General features: G+C 45.7%; 1 protein-coding gene across 7 annotated transcripts in view; it reads right to left on the bottom strand.

Annotated features, from left to right (window-relative positions):
• Map2k5 (mitogen-activated protein kinase kinase 5) overlaps positions 1–19379 on the bottom strand; it is a 278604-nt gene that overhangs the window by 46039 nt on the left and 213186 nt on the right. For 5 of the 7 annotated variants that reach the window (XM_004662568.3, XM_045160762.1, XM_045160761.1 and 2 more), the window contains 2 exons: positions 7803–7864; positions 4540–4585 (listed from right to left, as the gene is read on the bottom strand). The exons of the other annotated variants lie outside the window; for them this stretch is intronic. In XM_004662568.3, coding sequence (XP_004662625.1) covers positions 4540–4585; positions 7803–7864 — 108 coding nt within the window. The remainder of the gene's footprint in view (positions 1–4539; positions 4586–7802; positions 7865–19379) is intronic. 7 annotated transcript variants of the gene reach the window in all.

Raw genomic sequence — 19379 nt, 5'->3', positions numbered from 1 at the left:
CTGATTTAAGAAAGTCCATGCCTTCCTCAGGATGAGAGACTTCCCTGTACTTGACTAGAAACTGAACTTCAGAGAATTCACTCCAGGTCACATGTAGGTGGTGCCGGATGGGTGTGCCTCTACACAAGGTCAAACATCTTAGACCCAGACACTAGAGTTCCTTCAAAAGACAGTGGGATTTCTTCAGAGAGTGACTGCACACCTGGGCGTGACACATGGCTAGAGTGAGGCCTTAGTATCCTGCCGGGTCAACGTCAAAAAGATTTTTGTTGGGCTGGAGAGATGGCTTAGCGGTTAAGCGCTTGCCTGTGAAGCCTAAGGACCCCGGTTCAAGGCTCGCTTCCCCAGGTCCCACGTTAGCCAGATGCACAAGGGGGCGCACGCATCTGGAGTTCGTTTGCAGAGGCTGGAAGCCCTGACGCACCCATTCTCTCTCTCTCCCTCTATCTGTCTTTCTCTCTGTGTCTGTCGCTCTCAAATAAAAATTAAAAAAAAAAAAGATTTTTGTTATGGGCAGAGGCTTCCCACTGCTTTGAAAAGGTCAGGGATGTGCACACACTTGTGCATCCTGTGTCCTTGTCCGGACTGACCCCTCAGCTATCGAAATTCAACCCGTCCTCTAATTCACATTCAGTTCAACCTTTCTGAACATGGCCTCCTCCGTGCAGCTTTTCCCTGGTGCCTCAAACGGACCCCACAGAAGCCTGCAGCTTCTTTTCACCAGTTTCTCTGCTCTAGCTGTTGGAGCTCCATCCTCTGCAACACTCTACCCACGTGGCTTATCAGCCTCAGATCATCTGCCGGGTCTAGCACAGGGGCTCCTGGGTGGTCTATAAATATCGGCCCAGTGTGATGGTTTATCTGCTCCCACAATCGCACGAGAGGGTATGATGCTAATGATGCAATTTTCAAGTGCATCCTTAAATTATTATTTTTTTAAAAATTATTCATTTATTTGAGAGAGGAGCAAGAGCATGGATACATCAAGGCCTCCTGCCACTGCAGAGTCCAGACACATGCGTACCACTTTGTGCATCTGACTTTACATGGGTACTGGGGAATTGAACCTGGGCAGGCAGGCTTTGTGAGGAAGCGCCTTTAATCAGTGGACCATCGCTCAGTCTTGGTCCAACTCTTTTCATACAGCTTAGAACTCACTGTATAGCCTGGGTTGGTCTGGAACTGATAGTAATCCTCCTGCCTTAGTCTTCTGGGATTACAGATGTAAGCTTGACTGAATTCTTTACTTAGCTCGATCACGAAGGTCAGACATCTGCACCAGCTCATATGGACTTTGCCCTCCTCCGAAAAAAAAATGTAAGCATTATAGGAATTTCTTGGTCCAGCTTTTTTTAGATCTCCACTTAGGGCACAGAAACGGATATACGTCTGAAGAAAACCCCCCAAAGGAGAGGGAATTAGGTAGCTACACAATGAAATGAATCCTGACTCTAGGCCTTTAATGGTTCCAAGGCTTGGTATTGGCTATCTGGGTTTATATGGTGACCTCACCAAATACAAAGATGGCCTGAGTGCTGATGTGTGCACAGCCATGACTAGGGATCAGGGTGGTCTGCTCCAGCCATCCTGTGCTCTTGATTTATTTAGCCTGGGACGTGTTGTGTTCACCAGTTGCAGTCACACTTGGAGCGCATTCCAGTGTCTGTGTGGCAAATCTCTACCTCTCAGTATTTCCCCAGACTCCATCTCTACTTTTCTTCCTGTGATGTGCAAAATGCAAACCTGCAGGGAAACCTTGCCAATCCCGAGGGTCTCACGGCTCACACGGCCCAAGCTCTGTAGCCTGTGTTGGTCCCCTGCTGGCTGAGTTACAGCATGTGGGAGATACACTGCTCTTTTTTTGTGAACTGCACAGGCCCCCACCCACGGTGACAAATGGGCTCTCTGGCTCCTGCACGCCAGAGCACGCACTCGGCTTCCAGACGGGAGCACTATCAAATAGGTTGCAGGCAGACAGGAAAGAGGAAAAATTAAAGCCATTAATATGCTGGCAGGAATAAAGAAATAGGTTCCTTAAGACTGGGTCTCTAGGCCGGGGCTCAGGAGCAAGACAAGGGACGCCCTGCTGTCTCTCCAGTTCTGTAGCAGGTCCAGTTTCATTGGCCAACGCAGGCAGGCAGGGTTCAATGGCGCTGACCACAGCAGCTGCCTCCCCATCGTTTGGTGCCTCTTTCCTGAGCCACGCCGCACAAGGGGTACCTCACTTTTTATGGGAATAAAGTCATTCAAACAGTGAGTAGCACTACAGAGAATATTACATTTAAGTATAGGATGGTGACTGTATTTCCAGTAACCATCTTTTCATTATATTCTATTGAATGATTGGCATTTATTAATTAAAAATGTGAGACAGCACACACAAGGGTATACCTAAACACATACCTCTCCTCCCTCACACATATAGACATGGCTGCACTTTACATCCAACTCCTTCCAGGGCTTGGAGGGTACTTACCCTTTAGCCTTATTTTTATGACCTGCCAGCCTGGAGAAGTATTCCTTACCCACACATACATCCACATACATTTATCAGCACACGCATGATCCACAGATGTTTTATTTATAAGTGGCCAACTCACTATAGCACTGAAATGTGCATTTGCCAAAGGATATCTTTTTTTATGTAACCCTATTCCTTTCTTTTAATGGCTGAGCCACCCAGCCGTAGCACAATAATGCACAAGGTAAACGGGTCCCCCTCTCTTGAACCTGTTCCAAGTTTTCTCAAATGGGACTAACTGTGAGAATTTCCCAAGCATCAGACACCAGAAATAAAAAAATAAAATAACCATGCCCACCCCCCCACCACAAAACAAACCTCACCAAACTCAAAACAAAACAAAATCCCCAAACTCACATTCTGGACACGAAACGGACAGTTATAAGATTGCAGGGATGAACTTTAACTTGAAGCTGCCTGGAAAACTGAGCTTCTGCTCCCGGTGTACCATGCAGGAGAAACATGTCCCCCCTCCCCTTGAAGGCACTGCTGACACCAATTGAAACGTGCTGTATGTGGGGCGACCTCTGTGGTACACTGAAGTTTGGGCGCTTTAGGGTATTTTGCAGGACGGAATACAGAGGATGAAAACCTCTAGCCTGTTAGCTGTCAAATGCATCTTGTTTAAAGAGGGGAAAGAAAACTGGTCAGGATTTGCTCTGGCTGCGGTAATGCAGAGACAGGCAGCAGCATGAAAATATTGGGAAGACGACAATTGCTAGTCACCAACGTCCCGTCCTAACGTCACTCTCACGGCCTGTGCCCTGTCACATCAGCAGTCCGCACCAAATAAATGACCGCTTGGGAATTGTGAGGGAGCGGCTCTGCTCCTCTCTCTGCTTGAGTGAAAACTGTCATTTGCAATTAAAGAAAGCTGCCTTGGCGCTGAGAAGACAGCCTTGTAGTGTCTTGTCTGAGGACAGACCAAAGAGTCACAGTGACTTGATCTTTTGCAGCCAATCTAATTTCATCTATGTGAATGCAAGAGCACTCCATACTGTATTCAGAATTTCCTGGAAGACCAATCTGAAAACGTCACTGGCTATGTTTGCTGATACCAGAGCTCGGACTTAGGCAAGGCCAGTGAGGACATGGAAGTGACCTATCAAGAAACCTATACTGAGTATGTTAACGTACAGAGTTCTGCATTGTTTCAAACATGTAGGTTTTTTTTTCCCCCCACAAGTGACAGTTACAATCTGAAGGTCTGAGCTTAAGAAACACTTACCCAGGGCTGGGGATATATTGCCCAGTGCTTGCCTGGTATGCACAAGATCTTGGGTTTAGTCCCCGGGATGGCAAGAGAAAAACAAAAACCCCACCCAAGTGAAGAAAATAAAGTTGCCTTTTCAGCCTGTGGATTAAAAATAAATTTTAGGGGTGGAGGGATGGCTTAGCAGTTAAGGCATTAGCCTGCAAAGCCAAAGGACCCAGGTTCAATTCCTCAGGACCCACGTTAGCTAGATGCACAAGGGGCACATGGGTCTGGAGTTTGTTTGCAGTGGCTGGAGGACCTAGTGTGCCCATTCTTTCTCTCTCTCTCCTTCTCTGTCAAATAAATAAATAAAAATAAATTAATCAATTAAAGAAATTTTATTTTTTTGAGATAGGGTCTCATGTAGCCCAGGCTGTCTTTGAGCTTTCAATGTAGCTAAGGATAACCTTGAACTTCTGATCCTCCTGTGTTTACTTTCCCAAGGGCTGGATTTACAGACAGGCATATACCACCATGCCTGGTTTATGCAATGCTGGGGTTGAACCCAGGGCTCGATGCATACCAGGCAACAGGTGAGCACTGTACCACCTGGGCTACATCCCCAGCTCCTCATCTGCTGTCTTGAACAGAATGTTGAGCATATAACTGGAGAATTCTTTTTTTTTTTTTTTTTAAGAGTTAGAGAGTTTATTAGATTAAGAAAAGAGAAGAAAGTACAGAGAACCCCTGCCCATAAGAAGGCAGAAGGGGGTAAAAACTCCTGTAACTGGAGAATTTTAATGCTCTTAAAAAATTTACTCACCATTAATTCTTCAGGAGCTGGTCTCTCTTTGGGCTGTTTTCGCATGCTGTAGTGGGGGGGGGGAGAAAAGACCCTCATATCATGGACATCATTTGAAATATTTTTCCTTAGTTTATATCACTATTTCCCCTGAAATTCAGATGTTTCAAAACTCCACCTGCTTAGGCTAGAGAGATGGCTTAGCGGTTAAGCGCTTGCCTGTGAAGCTTAAGGATACCGATTCCAGGCTTGATTCCCCAGGTCCCACGTTAGCCAGATGCACAAGGGGGCGCATGCGCCTGGAGTTCGTTTGCAGTGGCTGGAGGCCCTGGCGCGCCCGTTCTCTCTCTCTCCCTCTTTCTCTCTCTGTTTGTTGCTCTCAAATAAATAAATAAAAATAAAAATAATCCACCTGCTCGATTTTTGTTCAGGGTATTAACACATACCTACTCACTTTGAGGTTTTTGTAGCATTAGTTTTGCAGTAAAAATGAGTTAAAATATAGTAATTCTACTTGTGCTATTAATTTGGAAAGAACAGCAATATTCTTTTCTTGACTCAATGGCCCATTTATTTCAATTTTAAATTCAAGAGCAATATACTTTTTGGAGGGGGTAACTGGCATAAGAAAAGAAATGTGACTATCAAGTCAAATTAGAAAACACTGCATCCCTTGTTATGGTGCTTCATGACAAGCAGTATGTAAAAGAGGTTAGAACTATAGAATATGCTATAAGATCACAGATAAGTTTTACGTACTATCTTGACTTGCGTTTATACTTTGGCGAAAATGCCAAGTTGATAATTTATTCACCAGGTGTAAGACAGTTAAGTTTACTTCATCTGCTTAAAGGACCATGTTCCTCACTCCACAGTTCTTGTCCTCCCTGCAACAGACATAATTAGCAGCCGTAGCAATGCTTAGCTATGCGATAAAGGACCAGCCCATGGGGACCAAGTTGACTGTGGGGAACTGCCTGCTTGAGGGCTGCCCTCGTTCTAAACGCACGGCATCTGAGGGATGACATCGAGATACGAGCTGGCTGTTTCGATCACTTGGAAGGGAGCCTGTTCTTTATATAAGGCAAAAGGAAAATCTGTCACATGACCTGCATTTGCTGACAGTCCTTTCTTTTTTAACTAGGGAGATTTAATGATCATTTGGTAAACAAGAACCGTAGGTTATGAAGCATTAATGACACGGAGGACACTTGCTTTCTCTATAAATAACCATATGCACCTCTCAAACACTGCATCCATTAGCGAGTGACTCAAGCTGTCTCACCAATGGAGTTTGTGACAGTCCTAATCTGACATTCCAAAGTAGCTGTATCTCTTGGGAAAACAAGGCTATTATCAACTCTCACTTCTGCTTCGGCTGACATCTGTGGAAATTTCAACACAGGTTACCCACCCCTCTGTCTCCATAAAACTTTCACGTAACCTAACAGCTGACTCATTTGTTGGATGGGAGGATGAAAAAACCTCACCCACTTTTATCCCTGGCTGCCCATCTCAGCCCCACCTCTGGGCTGCCCTCAGACCACACATAACTTGTGACATGATGTCATGAATCCCCACATGTCTCTGTGATATCCAAACCTTCACTAGGGCAGTGTAGGGACCACACAGTTTTATGCCCCAATTCCTGCATTTCAGAGCAGGTCCTTCCCAGAATGTACTTCTGGGTGTTTGCAAGAATTCCCATTTAAAGGAGATTATGAGATTAATAGGTGTTTCTGGACTATGGTTCTAACATCTTTCATGATCTTCAAAGGAGTTCTGGGTTCTAGTGTTTAATCAATATGTGTCTCTCTCCCCCCCACCAACATAGTGTGTTTTGGAAACAAAAGGTCTTCTGAGTAAAAATAGTTTCTAAAACTATAGGATGTTGTATAAGTATTTTATTTTTTATTTTTTTGAGGTAGGGTTTCACTCTAGCTCAGGCTGACCTGGAATTCATTATGTAGTCTCAGGGTGGCCTTGAACTCACAGTGATCTTCCTACCTCTGCCTCCCGGGGGCTAGGATTAAAGGCGCGTGCCAGCATGCCTGGCTTAAGTATTTTAAATGAATAGAAAAAAATTTAACATTTTTTTTAAATAGGAAAAAATTTTTTGCCTGCATTTTTTTCCCCTGTGGGATGTAAACTGTACGAGACATTTTTATTAAGCGGTAACAGATTACACTAAGTCAAAAAGATGATAGAGCCTGACATTTATATTAAGGCCCATTTTCTGGCTTCACTTTAGTGCCATCATCAGATGGGTTATGGCGGGGAGGGGACAGCACACAGCCATGCTGGTCTAACAAGGACCTCTGACTGCGCCGCCTCACAGCTCTGCAGGCAGGAAGAAGGCTGCTCCTGGCCGGGGCGCCTGGCACTTTTTTTGCACCAGTCAGCTGACCCTGAGGATCAGGAGAGGAGTGCTCGGGTGGAGGAGGGACAGAGAAGCACCGAGGAGTTCCTGAGTGTCCTGCAGGTCCTAGCTCCTGCTCTGGGCACCATCATTCTTAGGTTCCCAAACTCCTCCTCTCTTCTGGGTAATCCCCATGCTGGGCTGAGGGAGAGAGAGGGCAGAGGGGCCCAAGGCCACAAGTGTCCAGCAGGATGGGGTAAGGAGCTAATGAAACAAAGATGCACTTTGCCAGAGGAAAAAGCAGAAGGCTGGAAAATGCCTGCTTCTTGATGTGTAAAGCAGCCGGGGCCCCTTAGAGGCCGGGTCTCCTTGCTCTGAACCCGGCAGTTCCTCTCAGCTCTTGATCTTAGCTCTCTTGTTTCTGCAGACTTTAAAACATCAGAATTCAGGGATATGAGACCCTAGTACTGGGTCTAAAATATAACCAAAGACAAGCTGCTTACTGAGAATCCAGTGGACTAATAAACTAGGCTGCTTCCGCTAAGTGACAGGCAGTTTTATGGGTGACTTGAGGTTACGTTAATAAAAATAAGCTTCATATGTCTGTTCAATGGGGGCTATAAAGCTGCGTATTTCCCGGGAAAAGAATACAGAAGAGGATGGTACCAGGAAGGGGCCCACTCTCAGCGGTTCATTACGGCAGCAGCCTCGGAAGGACGGTGTGGACCTTTCGTGTAAATAACATTTACATGATTTAGACAATTCCTTAAGCTTTGCAGCCCCGTCTGCCGTCTGCCCAGGGGCCTCGAGAAGCCCCTCCCATCTCCGAAAGGAAGCAGGGAGGGCCACGAGGGCTCACGGAGCCCCTGAGTTAATGGCATGTGTCCCTTGCACCGAGGGCACGGCGTGTTTGTGAGCAGCTCACCACTGAGTAATGAAATGTACAAACGGGTGGGAGAACTCTCCAGCTGGAAGGACGGGTGAATCCTGGGACGGAGAAAAAACAAAAAACAAAACAAGCAAGTCACCAAAAGTCACAACAATGCCTTCTCTTTCTTTCTTTCTGTTCTCTGCCCCCACCCCCACTGGGAACACTGTAAAGATGGGGATAATGACATAAGGTCTCATCCAATTAAAAAAGACTGGCTATCCCCTCTTCCACACATTTTGGTAAAGATGCCAAGTTTCAAGCCACACACACGCTTTACAATGGTGAGAAACATGAGAGCAGAGAGGGAGGGGAGGTGCAAAAAGGACAATGATAGCCACAGGGTAGGAAGGAAGGTAGGGAAAGTGTAAATGAGAAATTAATGATTATTTAAGTAACACACAAATGGTCTTGTAATTAACAAAGAGCTGTGAAATTATTCTTGTGTTGACCTTTGTTTCTTTCACTGGATTTGCTATTTACTTACACTTTCCTGTTTATTTACATTTATTTGTAGATTCAACTGCTCTTAGCTGCTTTAATTCTTGCTGCACATTTGTGTCCGGATTTTTTTTTTTTTCCTTTTCTTTAAAAGAAAGGCATTTACAGGGGAAGTTGTTTCCTGAAAAGGAATTTGAGCTGAGTTGCCGGACTAGGCTTCCCATGAGAAAGATCAGTGAGTTGAGGACTTAGTGAAGAATTCTCACCCTCCACGACCAGAGAAAACTGGGGTGGAGGTGGGGACCGTTATTCAAAAGACCACAGAACACAGGCAGCGCAGGGAGTGAACCCCATGCCCGGTCGCAAAGGAAGGCTTTAAGAATTTAGGAGTGTTCCCACGAATGACAGAGAACGCACGGTGTTGGTAGTCTAACGGCTCAGGATGTAATGAAATTACACTGCAGAGCACTTTAACAGTCATCTCATTAGACCTACAGTTGGAACAAGAGAGCCACATAAAGTAGGCAGCTGCAAATGACTCCATTCTCATCTATTCTCATTTGCTATTAAAAATACCTTTCGGCGGCTTCCTTTCCTCCCTGACATCCCTACACAAAGTGCCCTGCAAAGTATGATACATGCACCTATTTAAATTAACAAAGGAATGACTTATTTTAATCTCACTGTGCTTTGGAGTGCTTTGGCCATTTGGATGAGCAATATATCATTACATACAACCTTCCAGCGCTGCGGGCTAGAGACTCAGAGCGTGCAGCATTTGGTGAGAGCCAAACAATTTCTCTAGCACACAACTGTGTCAAATGCATGCGTGTATTCATTATGGAGAACGAGAGGAAATAGCTTTGATGTAGTGGAAAAAAGAAGGTGATAAAAGCACCTCTTGCAATATGCGTGTCATTATCAATGGTGGCAGATAGATACAACTGCACAGCCTCCTATGTGATTAGTAAATATACATATAATTGCTGTGGCCAATTATCAGAAAAATGAGATCAGTAATTACAAGACAGAAAATTAACTAGAACTCTTATTAAGGCTTTGTTTCCAATTCAAACAATTGGAAACTGCTGGAAAATACAATTAACATTAAAAGGAACGGAAGGGGACAAAGCAGGACCCCCCCCACCCCAAGAAAAAAATATTCTGAAAAGATGAAAAGGAATACAGACAAAGTATTTACTGGATTTATGCATATACATCCTCTGAATTTACTCTATTCATCTGGAGGATGAGAGAGGTAGTGGCTCCAAACGTAAAGAATCTTATCATTAGAGAAAGGCTTTCAGGAGGAAAGGAAAAGAAAAGAAAACGGGAGAGAGATAAAATCTTGCCAAGTTCAAACGATGACACACAGGCATTAGATAGACAGGACATGAAAAACCCACAGCCAGCGACACTGGCTGTTGGGAAGAAACAAGGCCCACAATGTAACGAGCTCTCCGGAACAGGACTGTAAAATGGCCACAGTAGTCCCATTGGTTTGAAGAGCAAAAATAAAACACGTATCAATTTCAGACCTGGCTTGTGTTTTTTTTTTTTTTTTTAAACACATCTCTATCACCAAGCCTTGGAGACTCTACAAGGTCCAGTTCAAGAAATGGCATTTTATTGTCTCAAAAACCACTAGTGAAAAGATAGTTCAAAGTCTGAGGTCCAAAAATGGACCCTGGTCAGTTAGGAGGTTCTCTAAGTCATTCTTTTATGGATTTTCTTGTCTTTTGTGGGGCGGGGGTGAGGCAGGTGCAATACTGGAAGTGTGTGAATAATAGTTTCAGATGCAAGATTTAAGGAAATAAAGACGATATCATTTCTTTATTTCTATTCATTTTAATATGGATGATTATTTACGGAGATGGTTAAAATTCTGGACTGGTTTTCTAGAAAGATCTGCTATAAGACACAGTGCTAATGTGGGACTCATTTCCAAGTATGATAGCAAGAGTCAATTAATGAATTATATGCTGGGCAACTTGATGAAGATGTCATTTTAACACAGATGAGAAATGAAACCAGGAAATGTGGTATATTGCAGGGACAGTTAATTTTATTTAAGACCTGATTTTGTAGCCTGTTACATTTCCTCATATTACAAAACTAAGGAACACTGGGTGGTATCCATGAATAATTTATTTGATTTCTGAAAATGCCAGCCCAAGTTGACTTTGCAGAGCCAAAGAGTGGATTCTCATCTCCGTGGTGCCTGGGAAGAACCACTCTTCAAAGATGTGGGGGAAAGCTAATCTCACATGCATCACACCAGGTATTTCTCTTCATAACATCCTCCAGGATGCGTCCAGGAAGAATGTTCGAGACAAGAACTGGCTAGAATGGAGTGTAAGCTCTAGGCAAAGTAGCCTGGGAGAGCTTCCAGTTCCTCAAGAGTGGGCTGTTGACACACGAAAGGAGAGTGAATGAGTACTCTAAGAATGTACACTCTCCTGCCCTGGCCTCCCAAATGCAGGGATTAAAGTCATGAGCCTGGAGATGGCTCAACAGTTAAGGTGGCCGCCTGCAAAGCCTAAAGACCCGAGTTTGATTCCCCAGTACCCATGTAACACCAGATATACAAGGTGACGTATGTGTCTGAAGTTGCTTTGCAGTGGCTGGAGGCCCTGGCATGTCCATTCTCTCTCTCTCTTAAGTATAAGTAAATACATTTAAAGCCGGGCATGGTGGCGCACGCCTTTAATCCCATCACTTGGGAGGCAGAGGTAGGAGGATCACCATGAGTTTGAGGCCACCCTGAGACTGCATAGAAAATTCCAGGTCAGCCTGAGCTAGAGTGAGACCCTACCTCAAAAAAACCAAATAAATAAAGATATTTTAAAAGAGTTTTATTTTAATGTCATGAGCCACCACACCTACCTAGAGTCCAAATTTAGTGTTCACTGCCTGTCCTCTTTCCCACAAATTGGAACTATTTAAAAAAACAGGCAAGTTTTAGAGGATTTTCATGTCCTCAGTCACACAAACGTTTATTGTATTTCTTTAAAAACTAAAGAAAATGTGTTTAAACACCTCCCCTGCATTTGGGAGGCTGGGGCAGGAGGGTCACTGTTAAGTTCAAGGCTTGCTTGGGCTATTGAGTGAGTTGCAGGGCAGCCTAGGCTAGGGTGAGACTTTGCCTCAAATAAATAAATAAATAAATAAAAAGTAAATCTGCAGCTCACAGGAAGGGAAGCACGCAGTCACAGCGGTTTGGAGGGGGCAGAGACCCAACCCGAGGGAGGCTGGGAAATCTGCTACAGGAACTGATGCTACTTATCAAAGATGTCGTCCTCAGTGAACTATGGGTTTGGGCAAAATGGAGCAATGCAATTGAAAACACAGATGTGAACTGAAGAAGGCACTGCGCTGCCAACTCAGTGCTGGCGCAAACGGGCTCTGAAGTGTTTAATAACAGCCAGACCCTGGGGGCCATACATCATCTTAAGGGGAATTTTTTTTTGGGGGGGTGTTCTTTCCTTGTGACCTTCTCAGCACAGTGGCGTGCATCACAACAGCGGACACAACCTTAACCAAAGCCTTAACCGGAGACTTCGTCCCACGAGCGGGAGACGATGGTTACGGGAAAACAGTTTCCACCAAGCACATCAGCAGGTAATTCTACTCATCTCGGACAGCTTGCAGGCCTGAGGTTTTGGTGACTACCTGGCCAGCCTCTTTTGCCAGCAACTGGGACATAAGCATGTGGTATGCCAGCAAACAGTGAAGGACATTGGGAAAAAAAAAAAAAAGTTGAGTGATGCCTTTGCCTTGTGAATAATGAACAGTTCAGTAAGGTCAACCCATTACAACTGAAACTGTTTAATTATTAATTATGCACAATCTATGAGCAAGAGGACAAGTCCAGAATACTTAATGTATGCTAACTTCAACTGGACTCTCTCTCTCTGGGTATTTTGTTATTAGCACTTGTCAGTGGGGTACTCAGGCATGAAAAAAGGCGAGCGGCAGACAATCGTGTGTGTGTGTGTGTCTGTGTGCGCGTGAGTTGGTGTGTACCTGCACATTCACTGACGAGGAAGAGGGAGGAGAAAGGAGGCGACCCGACGGCAGCCACGGTCGCCGCCAGCTCATACACAATCTGCCTCTGAACTTCCTTCATGACAAGGAGAGCAGGCAGGCCAGCTGGTTAGGCCAAATACGTAAGAAGAAATGAGAAAAATGCTTCTGAAATGATTTAGAAAATAAAAAAAGGGAGGCCATTATTTAAAGGATATTCTGTTTTGAAACTATGTTTCTTGACTCACGTCATTAATGTTTATTGCTAGTGCCCTGTTATCCCCCGCCACAAGCAACTCCAGGGACACAGGTTAAGTCTCAATTAGCCAGTGGTTTTTTTTTTTTTTTTTTTAAATCTGTGTCCATATCCGCCTCCTACTTATGTCTCTGTGTGGTACGGTACTTATGAACGGTCACTACCAGGAAGAGTGTGGTAGACAGATGAAGGTGGGCAGAGTCCCCATACTCTTTTCTATAAGAGTTTGTGAATCTAAAGTTATGCTGAAAGTTTAATAAGATAAAGATAAGGAGCCGGGCATGGTGGCGCACGCCTTTAATCCCAGCACTCAGGAGGCAGAGGTAGGATTGCCATGAGTTCGAGGCCACCCTGAGACTCTACAGTGAATCCAGGTCAGCCTGGGCTAGAGTGAGACTCTACCTTGAACCCCCCCCCCCACAAAAGATAAGGGATTAGTTTAAAAAATTCAAAGGAAGCCAGGTGTGGTGGCGCATGCCTTTAATCCCAGCAGTTGGAAGGCAGAAGTAGGATCACCGTGAGTTCGAGGCCACCCTGCGACTACATAGTGAATTCCAGGTCGGCCTGGGCTAGAGTGAAACCCTACCTCAACGATCTCCCCCCGCCAAAAAAAAGAAAGTCAAAGGAAGTTCAAATTCTTAGGAGAACTCTGCTCTGGTCTAAGCACACAACTGGAACTAAGTGAAGAGACCTTGGCTTAGAAAGAAGCTGACAGCGGTGTGGTGGTTACTCAGACACTACCAGCCACAAGCACAGAATGTCATGCAGAAATGATAAGTTACGCATTTCTTATTCACCTGACAATTGTCTTGGGCACTGACCATGTCCAAGACCATGAGCCTGGCGTAGCGGGAGGGCAGATACTTAGTCCACATCCTCCGAGAATGCGTGTGCTTTCAGAGGGCTCAGCTATGCGTGGCTGACAGCTCTGTCAGGCGAGGGACGAGCGAGGCACAGTACTGAGAGGCCTGGGCCAGGCTGTCCAGGGAGCTGTGAGGGCTTGATTCAGCCGGGGGGACACATGCTAGGCCACAGGAGGAGAGTGGTGGAGAGTCAAGCTTTGGACTCAAGGGTTTTAGATAAGGTAGGAGGAATACGCAACCTGTACAAGAGTGTGACATACATTCTTTGCTTTCCTACCATCTTCCTGCCTCATTCTCAGAGAGCACATGGAGGTATGTGTTGTAGAGCTTTCTCCCTGCATAAGACAAATAGTCCCTCAAACCCAGACTTCATACGTTCTGGCAATAAAACACAAGAACTTCTCAACCTCGGGGTGTTGGCTGCACCTGTGAATTAAAGTCCAGTGATTCTGTGGTTAGATTAGCATGGCCTGGCAAGTTAAATAAAACATGACAAGCCATTTAACTTTTATTTTGTTTTGTTTTGTTTTGTTTTTTTGAGGTAGGATCTCACTCTAGTCCAGGCTGACCTGGAATTCACTATGTAGCCTCAGGGTGGCCTCGAACTCTCAAGCGATCCTCCTACCTCTGCCTCCCGGGTGCTGGGATTAAAGGTGTGCGCCACTACGCCTGGCTTTTATTTTAAAGCTATTTAACTTTTAAAAGCTAAGATTGGGCTGGAGAGATGGCTTAGCGGTTAAGCGCTTGCCTGTGAAGCCTAAGGACCCCGGTTCGAGGCTCGGTTCCCCAGGTCCCACGTTAGCCAGATGCACAAGGGGGCGCACGCGTCGAGTTCGTTTGCAGAGGCTGGAAGCCCTGGCACGCCCATTCTCTCTCTCTCCTCTATCTGTCTTTCTCTCTATATCTGTCTTTCTCTCTCTGTCTGTCGCTCTCAAATAAATTAAAAAAAAAAAAAAAGCTAAGATCACCCAGTTTTTTTTTTTTTTTTTTTCCTTTTCGAGGTAGGGTCTCACTCTAGCTCAGGCTGGCCTGGAATTCACTAAGTAGTCTCAGGGTGGCCCCGAACTCACGGCAATCCTTCTACCTCTGCCTCCCAAGTGCTAGGATTAAAGGCGTGCGCCACCACACCCGGCAGACAGCCCAGTTTTAGGGCTGGAGTGGTGGCTTAGCAGTTAAAGGTGCTTGCTTGAAAACCCTGCTGGCCCAGGTTCGATTTCCCAGGACCCATGTAAAGACAGATGTACAACTTGATACATGTGTCTGGAGTTTGTAGAGGCAAGAGACCCTGGTGTGCCTATTCATATTCTCTTTCTCATTTTCCATCCCTCCCTCTCTTGCTCACAAAGAAAAATTTAGCTGGGTGTGGTGGCGCACACCTTTAATCCCAGCACTTGGGAAGCAGAGGTAAGAGGATTACGAGTTCGAGGCCACCCTGAGACTACATAGTGAATTCTAGGTCAGCCTGGGCTTGAGTGAGACCCTACCTTGAAAAAAATTTTTTTTGAAGTTTTTTTTTTTTTTTTTAAATAAAACAAAACAGCCCGTTTCTAAGCCTACTACTGGCAAGGCATCAAGACAATAGATGCTTAACATAAGAGAATCCCATGGCGCTCTATACTGAGTCATAGTGCATATTTTAAAAGTAAGTCTTGTAATTCAGGTCTGATGCTCCTGTGGCTTGGTCTAATCATTTCTGGTCCTAGGCCCTGAAGTTCGAACTCATTAGCGCAACAATCTTAGATCACTTCTATCCTGGTGCTGGGGTCAAAGGTCATTTGTAATTCTAGTGGCTTCATGTCAGGCAGAATATTTTGCCGCTCACATCCAGAATTGTTTTTTGATCCTTCAATGTTCACTGCTTTAAGGCAGCATCTCTGTGAGACTACTGGCAGAATCCATGGGCCAAATCTTTGCTCTCCTGGGGCTAGAACCTAGTTGGTGTTAACAAGGATATCCAGGGCTGGAGTGATGGCTTGGCAGTTAAGGCGTTAGCCTGTGAAGCCTATGGACCCGGGTTTGACTCCCCAGAATCCACGTAAGCCAGATGGTGGCACATGCATCTGGTGTTCATTTGCAGTATATAGAGGTCCTGGTGCACCCATTCTCTCTCCCCCCCCCCCCACAAAGAAAAAAAATGGGTTAAAATAAGTGGGAATGGTGGGAACAGGAGGGGCCAGGTCTGCTGGCTGGTCAGAGGGGAGTCACCCTGCTTGCCCCCTAAGTAAGCCACAACCATGCAGCGGGTTAGTACAAAGTCAATGGAGCGCATGCAAACGCACGCCACGCTACGGCTTTGAGTGCTTTTTCAGTTTCGTGCTGCAGATGAGACTTGCCCAATCCTACATTAGGCAGAAGTGCAGATGACGTCACTGGGGAAGGACGCCTCCGGCCGGCCGCTCAGCTGGAGCCCAGAGCCCTCCTTCTACTTTTGACTCATCCCACCCTATGCGGAGCCCTGAGCGGAGCAAGTGAAAGATGATTCAATTTCCACACAGGCGCACCCCATGCTCTGGGTTGCCAGATGTGACAAATTACTTGTGTGGGCGTTTTGGTGTGAAGTTCTGTCCGCTGCGTCTGGGCTGACAGTAGCAGCACATTTAACTTGTCTCAGATGGCCCTGGCACCAGGGCTAAAGGCCTGAATTCTCACCACTCAAACGCCCACCCTGCCCAGAAACCCGTCAGCCAAGGAGAAGCAGCTATCAGCCAAGCGCACACGGCTACCAGATGGCTTGTAGAAAACCGACAAAACACGAGCCAGTCTAAAGGAATCTGTCTCCAGGTAACTGAAATTAGACACCAGAGATATTATTCCTACTTTCTCTTTTCCCCCTAAGTATGTTCTTTTTTTAATCAGTTCTTCTGTACTGGGGAAAAAGAAAAAAAGAACATCTTTGTCATCAACGTCAGAAGGAACTCTTCATGTACTCTACTTGTCTTGTGGTCATTAAAAATAATTACATTTACTTAGAGATCTTTGATATGTGGCAAAGATCTTACTGTTTTGTAAAGTGCTTTGGAAATAGGCAGGAGGAGACCTGGTAAGTGGATTGGTTGATCTTTTTTTTTTTTTTTTTTTTTGAGGTAGGGTCTCACTCTAACCCAGGCTGACCTGGAATTCACTATGAAGTCTCAGGATGCCCTTGAACTCATAGTGATCCTCTGCCTCTGCCTCCTGAATGCTGGGATTAAAAGTGTACACCATCATGCCTAGCTTCTGAAATGATTTTTATAATTTCTTTTAAAATCATTTTTATTTATTTAAGAGACAGAGAGAGAATGGGCACACCAGGGCCTCCAGCCACTGTAAACCAACCCCAGACACATGCTCATGCTTATGTGGGTATTGGGGAATCGAACCTAGGCTCAGGCTTCACAGCCAAGCAGCCAAGTGCCTTAACCACAAAACCATCTCTCCAGCCCTGGATTGATTTTTTTTTTTTTTTTTGGTTTTCTGAGGTAGGGTCTTACTCTAGCTCAGGCTGACCTGGAATTCAGCATGTAGTCTCAGGGGGCCTCAAACTCCTGGCGATCCTACCTCTGCCTCCCGAGTGCTGGGATTAAAGCTGTGTGCCACCATGCCTGACTATTTTTTTTAACTTTATTTTTATGTATTTATTTGCGAGAGAGATAAGAGATAGAGAGTGCGTGTGAGTGAGTCAGGGCCTCCAGCCACTGCAAAGGAACTCCAGATGCATGCATCACCTGTGCATCTGGCTTATGTGGGTCCTAGGGAGTCGAACCTAGGTCCTTTGACTTTGCAGACAAACTCCTTAACTGCTAAGCCATCTCTCTAGCCCTGGATTGATCTTTTAAACTACATTTGCATTTACTTACTTTCCAAAGCCAATGGACATCTTTTTCTTTTTTGTTTCTTGTTGGTCATACGCTACAGCACAAAGCATTACTTAGAGAGCCCGCACACGCGTGAGCACAGACATGCACACACACACGTTCTCTTACATGCATGCACACCCCCCATGCCTCCCTTTGCAGAGGCCTGGGCAGAGCCACAAAAGCCATGCTTTTCTGATCCTTTACAAAAGTCAAGCCCGTTACTGTCTTCTTTCTGGGCTAGGGCTGCTTCCTGCACGTTCCCATTGCGTTTCCATAAAACATTGCTGCAAATAATCAAGCATGACCACTGACATCCACTAGATTGAGTTTTAGGAACCATTAAATGAGCTCGCCCTCGTGGGAAGCCTCCTGCTCAGGCTGGTCTAGAGGTAATTATTCAGTGATTCCTACCTGTGGTTTTACCTTGTCCCTGTATAGTGTTTGAATTTCACGCAGTGGTAAGGTCAACCTTTTTTCCTCAGGAAAAGTCCAGCTACACATGTCTGATACAGGACCTGAATGGTAACACTTACCCCACCCTGGCATAACAGTGGGATCTGACTGCAGAAGGACCGACTTAGATGAAAGGAATTCCATCGGCTATATTAGGACAAACAAAAGAGGAAGACGAGGGACCCTCCATACATTCCCAAGTGGAAGGAATAATTCTGTTTTGCACAGGTAAGGTGTTGGCTTAGAGGCACCGGGTCCATAACCACGCACTGCTCAAATGCAAGAACCTGGCAGGTCCGTGGCCTGAAAAGCCAACAAGCCGTAACACAATCAAGTCAGACTCTGAAAACCCAAAGTCCACATCGCCACACCGTGTGTCCTCCTGAATGCTCACTCGACTGTTAGTTAAAATAATTACCACCATTTGCCACCTGCACTGCAAGCTATGGGGAAGGGGAAAAACAGGGCTTCCAGCCACCGCACGGCGTGTGGGCGCTGGCGGTGTCTGCTCACACGTCTCTAAACACGTCCAAAGGCTGCGGCTTCAACTCCAAGGCCGAGGACTGCGTGCGGTGTGCTGCACTTGCGTCTGGGCGACGAGCAACAGAGAGGGGCGTCAAAGCTGGCTACAGGAGACACCGCCTCGACTTAAAGTTAGCTAATGTGGGAGGAACAAAGACAGGGGGCAGGGAGGGAGGGAGAGGAAATGGGGGGGGGGAACCAGAACGACATACTGTGAAATGAACAAGGTCGGTTAGAATGTTCGTCAGGATTTGGAAAATCGTAACGCCATCTGCTACGCTGGACGTTGGCACATCAGGGATCTCGTGGGCCCGGACGCTTCCATTTCCGGGAGGAAGGAAGGAACCTGCGCTCGCCCAGCGCTGTCTCCATTCTGGAATGGAGGCAACACTCCACTGGGCCCTTTTGTGATCCTTTTTGAGAGAACATGTCACTGCTCGCACACATAGATCCCCTGGTTTAGGGAAAGTTAACAGCGGGCAAAACCATGACAGCAGCAACTGGGCAGCGAAGCAGAGCCAGTGCCCCAGCCCGAGAGCTGCTGGGGCACTGACCCTGGCAACCAGCTTGGGCTCAGGGTGTGTCGGTCCTATCATGGTGGTTGAAGTGAGTGTTGCCCTGAGGCTGGGCAAGACTTCACAACTGAGCGGCACATGCTAAATGGCAGCAGCCAAAATTGGCCCCACCAGGCCACTGTCCATTCACAACACTATTCATGGGCCTTCACCACCAAGAAACGAATCCATTAATAAAACATCAAGCTCCATGGACAATTCAAAGGAAGCCACACAAAGCTACCTGTTCCATGTCATCCCAAAGACGCAGGTTTTTCCCCAGTTAATGCCCCCCACCTCCAATCTGACTCACCAAAACAAAACCATGGGGACAAATATGTTAATATTTTGGTCAGTAAAAATAGAAATAACTGGAGAAAGCCTACCCAATGAATTCACTCAATGGCCCCAGAAAATAATAAACTTATGGATTTCGGCAGTAGCTAGTAAAATGTGATTTTATGCAACTGTGTTTAAAAAAATTATTTTTCTTCCTTTAAGTGACTTTGTACGTTGTTCAGATTATCAGAAAAAAATCCTTTGCATTGTTTCTTCTGTAACATTTTCTTAAAACTAATTTCTGTCTCGTTCCTCCCTCCCAACAACTCATAAATATGAATTAA

Source organism: Jaculus jaculus, chromosome 10, assembly GCF_020740685.1.
Source record: "Jaculus jaculus isolate mJacJac1 chromosome 10, mJacJac1.mat.Y.cur, whole genome shotgun sequence".
NCBI classification, from domain to species: domain Eukaryota; kingdom Metazoa; phylum Chordata; class Mammalia; order Rodentia; family Dipodidae; genus Jaculus; species Jaculus jaculus.
The sequence above is the reverse complement of the archived record's forward strand: the minus strand, read 5'-3'. Positions and strand labels throughout refer to the sequence as shown.